This window comes from Colossoma macropomum, unplaced genomic scaffold (genome assembly GCF_904425465.1).
Source record: "Colossoma macropomum unplaced genomic scaffold, Colossoma_macropomum, whole genome shotgun sequence".
NCBI classification, from domain to species: Eukaryota; Metazoa; Chordata; class Actinopteri; order Characiformes; family Serrasalmidae; genus Colossoma; species Colossoma macropomum.
Window position 1 is genome coordinate 425,013 of NW_023494805.1, and position 12,451 is coordinate 437,463.

General features: G+C 39.2%; 1 protein-coding gene and 1 pseudogene across 3 annotated transcripts; one reads left to right on the plus strand and one right to left on the minus strand.

Annotated features, from left to right (window-relative positions):
- The window catches only part of LOC118826312, a 545,149-nt pseudogene that overhangs the window by 399,734 nt on the left and 132,964 nt on the right, over positions 1 to 12,451 (minus strand).
- LOC118826345 (zinc finger protein 239-like) lies at positions 3,068 to 10,174 on the plus strand. 3 transcript variants are annotated; one of them, XM_036597293.1, is made up of 4 exons: positions 3,068 to 3,197; positions 3,351 to 3,383; positions 5,784 to 5,884; positions 8,471 to 10,174. In XM_036597293.1, the coding sequence occupies exon 4, from the start codon at positions 8,574 to 8,576 to the stop codon at positions 9,600 to 9,602; it is 1,029 nt and encodes a 342-aa protein (XP_036453186.1). In that variant the 5' UTR covers positions 3,068 to 3,197; positions 3,351 to 3,383; positions 5,784 to 5,884; positions 8,471 to 8,573; the 3' UTR covers positions 9,603 to 10,174. The 3 variants fall into 3 exon arrangements, with proteins under 3 accessions (XP_036453186.1, XP_036453188.1, XP_036453187.1); XM_036597294.1 differs by lacking the exon at positions 3,068 to 3,197 and adding an exon at positions 3,267 to 3,290; XM_036597295.1 differs by lacking the exons at positions 3,068 to 3,197; positions 3,351 to 3,383 and adding an exon at positions 3,265 to 3,290.

A 12,451-nucleotide genomic window follows, 5' to 3' on the forward strand; every position in this document is an offset into this window, starting at 1 on the left:
TCATATTGCTTGCTGAAATGTTTTTACAGCATCTCAAACTTGGTCTCAAAACAACCATGGAAGCCTCAAGATCGATAATTATTTAAAAAACCTTGCCCTTTAAGCACAATTTTATTGCAAGTTATGGATCACTCAGTTCAGTCCAGCCTATTTGGACAAAGGACCACAAATCTGTCACTTATGCTCTGATTATGACCAGAATTGATATATACATTGACAATAATCAGCTGAGGAAACGTATGACATTTAGCTTGAGTTGGCTCTTACAATGCTCAGTGTACTGCCAACAATCTAAAATGTAATTATTCCTGTTGAAGATTAAAATAAAGACATGACTATTGTTTCATATTATGCATTTTAATGAGGATTAACACTTTGCAAATATGTATAGGTTGCATATGATTTCCTGTACAGTTATAATTTGATTTCAACAAATTTTAATTAGAGCAAGAGGTGTCACCAGATGGAGCCAAATCAGTAACTGCAAGTGTCAATGTTGAAGTACGTAATAAAAAATATACAATTAGTGGAAAGCTTTACTGTATGTCTTTCGGTCAAGACCAATTTTTTTTTTTTGCTTTCCACTGAGCCTAACAATTTTGCAAATACAAGTCTTTAAAACTTTCAATAATTGCATAGTTGAAAACAGATGGAGAATAGACATTTTCTTACTAATTCTTAAGTTTAAATCAAATTTCTTTTTTCTTAAAACTATCTAAATTATTGAAAATATCATGACCTTTAAGCACAGTGTGGCTGAAGATTTGAATATATTGATGTGAACTGGCTTATTCTGCTGTAAAAGGCTAAAAATACGTCAAAAATTGTCTGATTATAAACAAATTGACACAAATATAAAAATTACAAACTGACAGTGTATTATGATTTCAGTTGGAATTATAGTATTCAGTATTAGTTACAGTAATTGCAAGGCAGGAACTAATTCCCACAATGGTGCTTGGTTCCTTGTTGCTCTGTACTAATAAATTGACACCAAAAACAGGTCTGCTGAGGGCCTCTTGTAGCTGACCATGAAAACATCTGCTTTTGAAGTTTAAGGTCGTGAGTTTGATTCCCTGTCACAGATGTTTCATGGTGCTGTAGTAGTTGTTATAAACACACACTTAATTATCTTTATCTTAAGGAAGGGTCTTTCTTAAAAACCCAACGATTTGCTGCCTTCTATGAAATTTGTTTATGCTGCTACTTTGTCCTAAAATTGTGTGGGCATCCTTGTTGCTTTCTTTCAATAAATTGTTTCAAAAACTGCAGTCATGACACAGATGTCTTATGGCTCACGATGAGAGTTTCTGCCTTTGAACTCCAGGGTTGTAGGTTTGAATCCCTGTCATGGACGTTAAAATGAGTTGTGTAGATTATAGCAGATGTATCACCTAATGGTCTTAATCATAGGAAAAGGTGATCTTTCTTAAAAATCTAAAGATCTGCTGCATTCTACACCCTGAGGCCGCTTCTTTACTCCTCTATGTCTTCCTGGTACTTGGACCCCGCAGATTGCTGCTTGCCACTTACGGGCTATATTCTTTTTTTATTATTTGAATTGTACGATTTTTGAGTGGTCTTCATTTGTTTTATCATGAATCATGTTTTCAGCAAATGAACTGAAAAGCTTAAATATGCATGCTCATTTGGAGTTGTGTTTTCCAAGTTATGTTGAATATTTGGCTTTGTGTGTCAATTAAAATAGGTTCACTGGCTGTCACACTCCCGTACTGCTTTTTTTTGTCAGAGGCCTATATCCCCATTATCTAGATACACAAACTTCTAGAATCAATACAAATACCGTGGAATTAACTGTGGTCTTCACTCATTCTGCAAACTGGATGCAGTCAACTCTGCCTCCTCCAGAATTTTCATCATCAGTCTTGCTAATATAGGCCTTCAGAACATGCTCTGTTATTAGTAAGGGTTCACTGATTAATAATTTGATTGCTCATTAAGTGCCCCAAGGTTCTGTCCATGAGCCCATCCTTTTTATATTATGCTTTTCACCTGTAGGTCAGATCAGAAGGTCTCTGTGCATGCTCCACCAAAGAGCAGCTCCACTCCTGAATCCTGCAGTCATTGTTACTGAGGTCCAGAGAATTTTTAATATATTATTAATATATGTTCTGGATTTTAACCCAATTATCTCCCCAATTTAGCCGTTGCCAATTCCACCCGCTAGTTAGGACTCCCCCAATCACACGATACTAGCAACGCTAGGAGGGTGAAGGCTAACACAGGCTTCCTCCGATACCTGTGAAACCAGCCACCACTTCTTTTCGAACTGCCACTCACGCAACGACATTGGACAGCTGAACGCGCTCGTGGGGGGGGTGAGGGGCCATCCTACCCACCCAGAGAGAGCGAGGCCAATTGTGCTCTCTTGGACTCCCGGCTACGGATGGCTGTAGCATCACCAGGTATCGAATTCGCAATAGTGCTTTAAAGTACCTTAAAATCATATATTAAACAAAATAATTAATGTTGAATAATAAATGATTAGATAGATTTTGTGTTTTTTTTTGTTTTGTTTTGTTTTGTTTTGTTTTTTTTTTGTTATAACACACATTACAATATTTCCAAACCCCTTTGGGTTCTGTACATGTACTGTACGTTTGAGTTCTCCTAAAGTATTTCAATGATGTTGAGGTCTGAGACTGTGAGGGTGACTGCAGAACCTTCACTGTAATCCGCTGCAGCTGTTGAAGGTTCAACTTGGCAGTGTGTTAAAGTCCAAATGCACCACATTCATGTATCATGCATACAAACTGTCCTCCAACAATGTCTGATAATCTGCTGCATTCATTTTCCTTTAATTCTGACCAAATTTCCTGCAGTTGTTTATACGATAATCTATTTATTGAATGTGTTCCGTTATTCTTATTCCATTAGTTTACGTGATATTTGTGTAAATTCATAACTGCTGCAGTAAATAAACGGTCTGCTGCTCTTATGAACTTCTAGCCAGTCGTAGCGCAGGAGGCGGGGTTTGTCGGAATACGGGTGGGATTAGAAAAATAACGCATCCAGATCCACAGTGGTGACGTCAATGGGGGGGCGCTAGTATAACGGTGGTTCTTCAAAGACGATAAGGAGAGAAGAAGAGCTCTGCGGTATTAGAGGGAAACAGGAGCTGATCTGATAACTCACTCTTACAGAAATAGAGAGAAACAGGGGCTGATTTGCTGACGGTAAAGAGCTGTTTATCTCTTTTTCACTCTGTTTACACTGTTTATAACTCACTCTTACAGAAATAAAGAGAAACAGGAGCTGATCTGCTGAAGGTAAAGAGCTGTTTGTCTCTTTTTCACTCTGTTTACACTGTTTATAACTCACTCTTACAGAAATGGAGAGAAACAGGAGCTGATCTGCTGAAGGTAAAGAGCTGTTTATCACTTTTTCATTCTGTTTACACTGTTTATAACTCACTCTTACAGAAATAGAGAGAAACAGGAGCTGATCTGCTGAAGGTAAAGAGCTGTTTATCACTTTCACTCTGTTTACACTGTTTATAACTCACTCTTCTATCCTATAGATTTTCTATAAGTTACTCAGTAATGAAGCACTTTGTACTTACGGTCAAGTTTATTTTACTGCTAGTACTTGTTCTTTTGTTTAACAAAACCCGGATTCCAGCGATTGTAAACAAAAGTTGTTCAACAGTGGGCAAGAAATGCGCAATGCTAGTTATCGTCATGAACACAGACAACAAACGCTCACATTTCTCACAACTTAATTTGAAGCAAGAACTGTGATGTTCACAATATTTATATAGTGACTTAAAAATAGAATGTGTTAAAATGTGCAGGTGAGAGTACATTTGTTAATTCATTGCGTCTAAACCTTTTATCTCTCCTGCGCATATTGGACAGCACAACGAGAGCAAAAGGTAGTGTCTACGTCATTGCGGCACGTTTATTTACTAGCAAGCAGAATACAATTGCCTGGACTTCCGTCGATTACCCTCACCTCTCTTGGGGGAACCCAGTGCTTAAGCATGGTCCTAACAGTGGATATAGACTTTTTAAGAGTTAAATAACACCTATTTGCTGTTTTTCTTTCAAACATTATCCACAGAAAGAGACCTACTGCAAACAGACTGCACAGCAAATACTATTCATTATTTAGGTATCTATTCCCTTAGTAAGAACATATTAATACGTTACTGTGTTCTTCAGATCCTAGCATTCCCAGCACTGTAGAGAACCACCTTTTATCTTTCAAGATCAGGCTGCTTTAATACATGGTCATGAGGCCATCCTCTTCCTCAGCTCTTTCATAACATTTATACTTTTGGATTGCGGTGCACCACATGTAGTGGGACACGGTGTCCCCAGTAGTGTGAGGCTATGAGCAGGAAAGAAACCTTGGGTTCCCCTTTAAGTACCGTCGCACACGTCTCGATAGGTTCAAGTGCTCTAAATCATTTATTGTCAATCGTACAGAAAATTAATATTTACATATTTACAGCAGTGTTCAAGGTTTAAAAGCAAAACTAGTTTTAATGTGACTCCATTAGCTCCTCAGCTAATATTCGGCAGCAATTCAAGTAAACCCTAAGTCAGGCTTTATAGTCTAAGTCCCTCCCTAATTAAGGCTGGAACATACCAATGCAGAGAATAGGAGTAATAATACAACACTGGCTTGTCATCAACCCATAACACATCCATATGCTACATCAGCAATATTTATAAGGCCAGTTCTCATTTTGCACCAGTAAGTACAACCCCATTTCTAAAAAAGTTGGGACATTGTGCAAAATGTAAATAAAAACAAAATACAGTGATGTGCAAATCATTTAAACCCTATATATCATTGAAAATGCTTCAAAGACAACGTATCAAATGTTGAAACCTAGAACTGTATTATTTTTTGAAAATTATATGTCCATTTTGAGTTTGATACCAACAACATGTTCCAAAAAAGTTAGGATGGGGCAAAAAAAGGTTGGTAAAGTTGTGTAATGCTTAAAAAAAACCTGGTGGTTAATTGGCAACAGGTCAATAATATGGTTTGGCATAAAATGAGCATCTCAGAGAGGCTGAGTCTTTCAGAAGTAAAGATGAGGAGGGGTTCACCACTCTGTGAAAGACTGCACGATCAAATACTGCAACAATTCAAGAATAAAGTTTCTCAACATAAAATAGCAAAGAACTTCTGCTTTTCATCATCTACGGTCTTTGGGCCTTCAGAGGGCACTGCATTAAGAACAGACATGATTCTGTAGAGGAAATCATTGGATGTGCTCAGAAAAGCTTATGAAAAACACTGTCTGTGAAAACAGTTTGGCGCTCCATCCCCAAATGCTAATTAACTCTTAAACGCAAAGAAGAAACCACATATAAACAGGACTCAGAAATGCTGCCTTCTCTGGGCCTGAGCTCTTTTAAAATGGACTGAAGTTTCCTGTGGTCCGACGAATCAACATTTGAAATTCTTTTTGGAAATCATGGACACAAACACTTACAGAGTGATGTTAAAAGAAGAGGTGATGAGACACAATGGTAAACATGCCCACCATCCCAACTTCTTTGGAACATGTTGTTGGCATCAAATTCAAAATCGGCATGTATTTTTCAATAAACAATAAACATTTTTGTTTGACATTTGATTTGTTGTCTTTGTACTATTTTCATTGAAATATAGGATTTAAATGATTTGCACATCATTGTATTTTGTTTTTATTTACATTTTGCACAGCATCCCAGCTTTTTTGGAAATGGGGTTGTACATTTACATTCAGCTATAGTTATAATTAACTCTTTTTCTCTTTACAGGTTTTACTTTGGCTTTGCTTCCCCCTCTACAGGTTAGTTGTGACATCACCCAACTCCTGTAAGAAAACAGACCCCTGGGCCACCATTTCACTGAAATCAAGGTAAGTGTACACATTTGTCTCTTACAATGTTCCTCTCTAAAGAGGTGTAATGTCTTAAACAGTCTTGGTGATGTGTCCTGGCCACTGACATCATCACACACCCCCCTTCTCCAGCTTGTCACTCCTCTGAATGTCGAAATAGGAAGTCAGTTGTCACATTTTGACATTCTTTTCTTCACTTGGATTTGAAGGGCCGCAGTGACAAATACCAGCAGGGAATTCTGGCATTAGAGTCTTTCTCCACATCCACATGCAGTGCTCCATTTCCAGTGTGAATTCAGTAATTATTAGACAGTATTCTAAAGAGTCCAGGGCCTATTTCACTGCTAGGGTCACTTTCTCTATGGTAGAATACCTTGTTATCTCTTGGAAACAAGTTTCTGCTGATGGATAAGATACGTTTCAAGTCCTCCTCTTCACCTTGCACCCAGTACCCAGTACAGCACTCGGTCCCTTTCCCAACGCATCCCTCTACCCCAAATGGCCTATCGAAATCCGGGCTACATAGACCTAGTTTGGAACGTAGACAAGTCTTTAGGTCCTGAAATGCAGCCACACATTCATCAGTCTTTTGCTGAGATCTGTCAGTACCACTGCCCTGCTGGCAAAATCGGGTATGAATCTGTGATACCAACTGATCAAAACTAAAAAGGGGAAGTGGAGGATTGCACCCACAATGAAAAGGAGGGTGCAATCCTCCACTGCCCATGATGTAGCCCTAGTAGGAGGCTTAACACTTTGCCCAACTGCATTTTGCTGGATTTGCTGTTAATCCTACCTCAGTGATTTTCTGAAAACACTTTCAGTGTTGCAGGTGCTCCACCCATGATGTGCTATAATATAAATGACTACATCAATGTATCTTGCCGCAAACCCATCAGTTCCTATTAGGACCTCGTCCATGAGTCTTTTAAATGTAGCATTTGCTCCACACAAACCAAAAAGCATTACTGAAAAATGGTATAAACCACTCGCTACTCAAAAAGGTGTCAGTTCTTTCGCTGACCGGTTCGGTGGGAACAGTAACCCTTACACATGTCTATGGTTGTTAGGAATTTCACTTTCCCAAGCTTTTTAATCAGTTTGTCTGCTGTAGGTTATGGATCAAAAGCGGATATGGATACTACATTTAGTTTTGAAAAGTCAACACAAAATTTTAATGCTCCATTCTTTAGGGACCAGGGGCCATATTACAGAAAATTCTTTAGTCTGTGATCTGCTTTGTTGTCATGGCAACTTCATTTAAGACTGAATTTAGGACAGAAGCCATTACAGGACAAAAGTTCTTAAGTTTATAATCCTATCTTATTTCCAGATAAGAAAACTGTATTACAACACCAAAGTTACCAAACATCCTAAATATTTTCTTAATTTTAAGAAAACTCTAGAGCTGTCTTAACTTCTGTTTTAATCGTCTATTTCTATTGTTTTATGCAGTAATAGGCAGTGGCCCATGCTACTTGGCAAGTTATCTGGTATCTGATGTTACCAGTAGAACAAGAGCCTTTTCTCCCTAGAATAACTCACAGTTTCTTGTCCCTTTGTTGTACCACAGCTTTTCCTTGCTCTGAGTCTTCTCGGTGTTCTCCAAGACTTAAGAGGTCAACTGACTCATCTCTCATTTTGAGAACATAAGACAAAATGTTTCGCCTTGCATACAAGAGTTCAAATGGGGAAAATCCTGTTGAGGCTTGTGGGTCCTCCCTGTATGTAAACAGCAGATACGGAAGCCAGTCTGTCCCAGTCTGCTCCCATTTCTATCACATTTGTGCAGCATGCCTTTTAGCATCTTGTTAAAGCGTTCTACCGTTCCGTCAGTTTGAGCATGGTATGGCATGGTCTTTATGCCCCTTTTAACCTGCAATGTAAAAACCTCTAAGTTGTCTAGATGTAGAGTTCATACCCTGGACAGTAAATAAGCTGTATTAAAGCATTTACAATCGGATGTGTTTTGACCTTCCTTAGAGAAAACACCTCCGAGTAACATGTCGCATAATGAAGTCATAGACCACTAGGGTGTGTCTGTTCCCTCTCTGGGTTTTTGGTAAGGTGCCAACAATCTATAGCAATCCTTGAAAAATGGCACATAATAATTGACATGATAATTTAGGGATCTCTGTCTTTTTTTCAGGGTCTGATAGCTGATACTGTGGGCATGAATTACAGAATTTGATGACATCCAGATGTTGACGTTGCCAGTAAAATCAGTTGGTTATCCTATTCAATGTTTTTGGCTGGCCTAGGTGACCTGCCCATGGTTCGGAGTGACCTAATTTCAGAACCTCTTGTCTTAGGCATTTGGGGAAAACCTTTGCCCTTTTTCTCTGTTAGTTTTCTGAGTTTAATTGCTTCCAAACATGGCAATTCATTAAGTTTCGACCGTCTCGCTAGATGGCATTTTTTGTTTGGCTTGAAGCCTAGTTACTACCATTGCCTCTGCCTCTTTTTTGGATCCTTGTTTAAAAGATCTATTAAAACCGGATCCCTGGAACAAAAAAAGTTATCTATTTTTTTCAGTTAAAGTTTCACTTTAATCTCTGATCAACCGGTTATTTTATTTTTTTTTTTTCCCTTGTTCTCTTCCAGAAAGATCTCCTGCTCCTAGTGACGACTTTCCTGCAAATTTCAAATTAATGTCCACAAACACATCATGAAACTGCTGAAATAAGGAAATACTGAATGTGAGAATATGGTATCCAGAAGATCCGGTATTCAGAAAACATCTGCTGCTCTCCACTTGAAGACAACTCACAGACCACCAAAAAAGATCACTGACAAAAAAAGAACTCACCACTGCTCAGAGTGTGTACAGAGTTTTACTTCACGGAGTAATCTCCAAACACACCAGCGTATTCACACAGGAGAGAAACCATATCACTGCTCAGACTGTGGAAAGAGTTTTACTGTACAGAGTCATCTCCAAGCACACCAGCGCGTTCACACAGGAGAGAAACCTTATCACTGCTCAGAGTGTGGACAGAGGTTTACTGTACAGTGTAGTCTTCAAACACACCAGCGTATTCACACAGGAGAGAAACCATATCACTGCTCAGACTGTGGAAAGAGTTTTACTATACAGAGTAATCTGCGAACACACCAGCGCATTCACACAGGAGAGAAACCGTATCACTGCTCAGACTGTGGAAAGAGTTTTACTGTACCGAGTCATCTTCAAAGACACCAGTGCATTCACACAGGAGAGAAACCGTATTGCTGCTCAGAGTGTGGAAAGAGTTTTACTCTATGGAGTCATGTCAAAATACACCAGCGCATTCACACAGGAGAGAAACCGTATCACTGCTTTGAGTGTGGACAGAGTTTTAGAGTAAGTAGTTCCCTTAAGACACACCAGCGCATTCACTCAGGGGAGAAACCTTATCACTGCTCTCAGTGTGGGAAGAGCTTTAGTCAAAAGAATAATCTCCAGTCACACCAGCGCATTCACACAGGAGTGAAACCGTATCACTGCTTTGAGTGTGGACAGAGTTTTACAGTAAGTAGTAACCTTAAGACACATCAGCGCATTCACACAGGAGAGAAACCGTATCACTGCTCGGAGTGTGGAAAGAGTTTTACTACACTGAGTAATCTCCAATCACACCAGTACATTCACAGAAGAGAAAAAAGGTATCACTGCTCTGAGTGTGGAAATAGCTTCTGTCATTCAAATTTTAAGACACATACATGTGTAATCAGTAAATCGAAGTGTTTTGATTGAAGAAAAAAATATTTTGAGCTTCTGATCTGGGATAGAAATGAAATTTTCCAGTATTATTTTTATGAAATCAAAATAAGATTGTCAAACATCATATATGCTGTATCACCAAAAGTATTCACTCACCCATCCAAGTCATTGAATTTAGATGTTCCAATCACTTCCACGGCCACAGGTGTATAAAACCAAGCACCTAGGCATGCAGACTGCTTCTACAAACATTTGTGAAAGAATGGGTCGCTCTCAAGAGCTCAGTGAATTTTAACGTGGTATCGTGATAGGATGCCACCTGTGCAACAAGTCCAGTCATGGAATTTTCTCGCTACTAAATATTCCACAGTCAACGGTCAGTGGTATAATAAAGTGGAAGCAATTAGGAATGACAGGTACCCGGCCACGTAAAATGATAGAGTGTGGTCAGCGGATGCTGAGGCGTATAATGCTCCGAGGTCGCCAACTTTCTGCAGAGTCAATCGCTACAGACCTCCCAACTTCATGTGGTCTTCAGATGAGCTCAAGAACAGCGTAGAGAGCTTCATTGAATGGGTTTCCATGGCCGAGCAGCTGCATCCAAGCCTTACATCACCAAGTGCAATGCAAAGCGCCAGATGCAGTGGTGTAAAGCTCACCGCCACTGGACTCTAGAGCAGTGGAGACGTGTTCTCTGGAGTGACGAATCGTGCTTCTCTGTCTGGAAATCTGATGGACGAGTCTGGGTTTGGCGGTTTCCAGAAGAATAGTACTTGTCTGACTGCATTGCGCCAAGCGTAGTGTTTGGTGGAGGGGGGATTATGGTGTGAGGTTGTTTTTTCAGGAGTTGGGCTAGAACCCTTAGTTCCAGTGAAAGAAACTCTTAATACTTCAGCAGACAAAGAGATTTTGGACAATTTCATGCTCCCTACTTTGTGGGAACAGTTTGGGGATGGCCCCTTCCTGTTCCAACATGCCTGCGCACCAGTGCACAAAGCAAGGTCCATAAAGGCATTGATGAGCAAGTTTGGTGTGGAAGAACTTGACCGGCCTGCACAGAGTCCTGACCTCAACCTGATATAACACCTTTGGGATGAATTAGAGTGGAGAATGCGAGCCAGGCCTTCTTGTCCAACATCATTGTCTGACCTCACAAATGTGCTTCTGAAAGAATGGTCCAAAATTCCAATAAACACACTCCTAAACCTTGTGGAAAGCCTTCCCAGAAGAGTTGAAACTGTTATAGCTGCAAAGCGTGGGCCGATTTCATATTAAGCCCTATGAATTAAGAATGGGATGTCAATATAGTGCATATACATACGTTTTATAATATATATATATATATATATATATATATATATATATATATATATGTGTGTGTGTGTGTGTGTGTGTGCGCATATATATATATATATATATATATATATATATATATAAATAATAAACTATTTTTCCTGTCAAAATGTATAACCAAGGATGTGTAAAGTAGCAGCAATAAAATACCAAAACTAAGTCAGTTGTTTTTAATCAAGTAAATAAAAAAGTCAATCTAAATTTAAATGTTACATTTAAATAATACAGTCTGTGCTCTGCTTTCTGTCTAAACTCTGCTGCAACTAAATTCTACAATCACTGGTCTTTAGTGAAACGGAGGAAAGTCAGTATCTCTCTGTGCTCCTGTGAGAGTCTCGCGTTTATTTTGAGAGCGGATATTCACCGTTGCAGAGGAAACGCGCTCTGACGGAGCGGAGGGGAAAGTGGCGAATGTTTGTGGCGAACTTCTCTATGAACAGTTAAATTTGAACGATTTTGTGTAAACGTACAGCTGCCATGTGTGTACAGTTCTTCACTACCTCCTTAAACCATTAGTGAGTGGAGCAAAACATTTACGGAGAACAGAAGCCTGTTTGGATTTCCGAAACTGAAAGCACTGGTGGCCTCGACGCTAAGACGACGATGAAGTTTTTAAAACTAAGCGTCATCTGGAAAGTGAAGAAGGTCGCTGTGAATAATAGTTACTTGTTTCTCTGTTCCAACTCCATTAACGATTACAGAGACCAGCATTTCTAAGTGGAAAATGTTACAGCGCAGCTTAGAACAAAGTAGGACGGCTTTTAACACTAACATTAGCTAACTAACTAGCTCGCTAGCACAACTATCACCGCGTCTCGAACCACACATTTCTGTACTTCACACACTACACTAATGAGTGCACTTCTAATGGTATATGCTCTTTTTTACACACTATTTAGTGAGCTAGTATGCGGTCTGGGACGGGGCATATCTTACTGAAATTAATCTTCTTCACCCAATGAGCCACCGAGTTTCCTCTTCAGATACTCCAGTGTGGAAGATGTGCTCTGTGCCAGCTGAGCTTGGTTTTACAAATAGCACAACTGACCTTTTGTTCTAAGTTTTGCTCCCTTTTCGGGATTTTGTTCTTGAGGCTGCCAATGCGCTGTTGTTAACTCTCCAGGAAGCGCTTAATTTAAAAACGTTCCTAGTGAGCGTAAGAAAGACGCATAAGGACATCATCAACTAATCGACTACTAAATTAGTTGCACCCCTTATATATATAGATATACATATACATACATACATACATATATATATATATATATATATATATATATATGGCATGCCATTCAGGAAATTATTTATTTTTATTTTATACATAAAAATACTCTGAATATATGGAATGAAATCTGCGTCATCTTGTGTTTTCAATGTCTGAGGTTCCGTACGGTTGCAGGCAGTGTGTCGCTATGAGTGAATCAGCACAAAATCTAGTAGCTGCAATCCTAAATAATGAGGAGATAATTAACACCTTGGCAAACGCATGCACTGCTCAAAATAATACTGGTAACCGTATTCAGTACCGT

Bases quoted from the DNA above. Each gene is read 5' to 3' on its own strand.
- LOC118826345 (XM_036597293.1), top strand. From the start codon at position 8,574: ATGGTATCCAGAAGATCCGGTATTCAGAAAACATCTGCTGCTCTCCAC.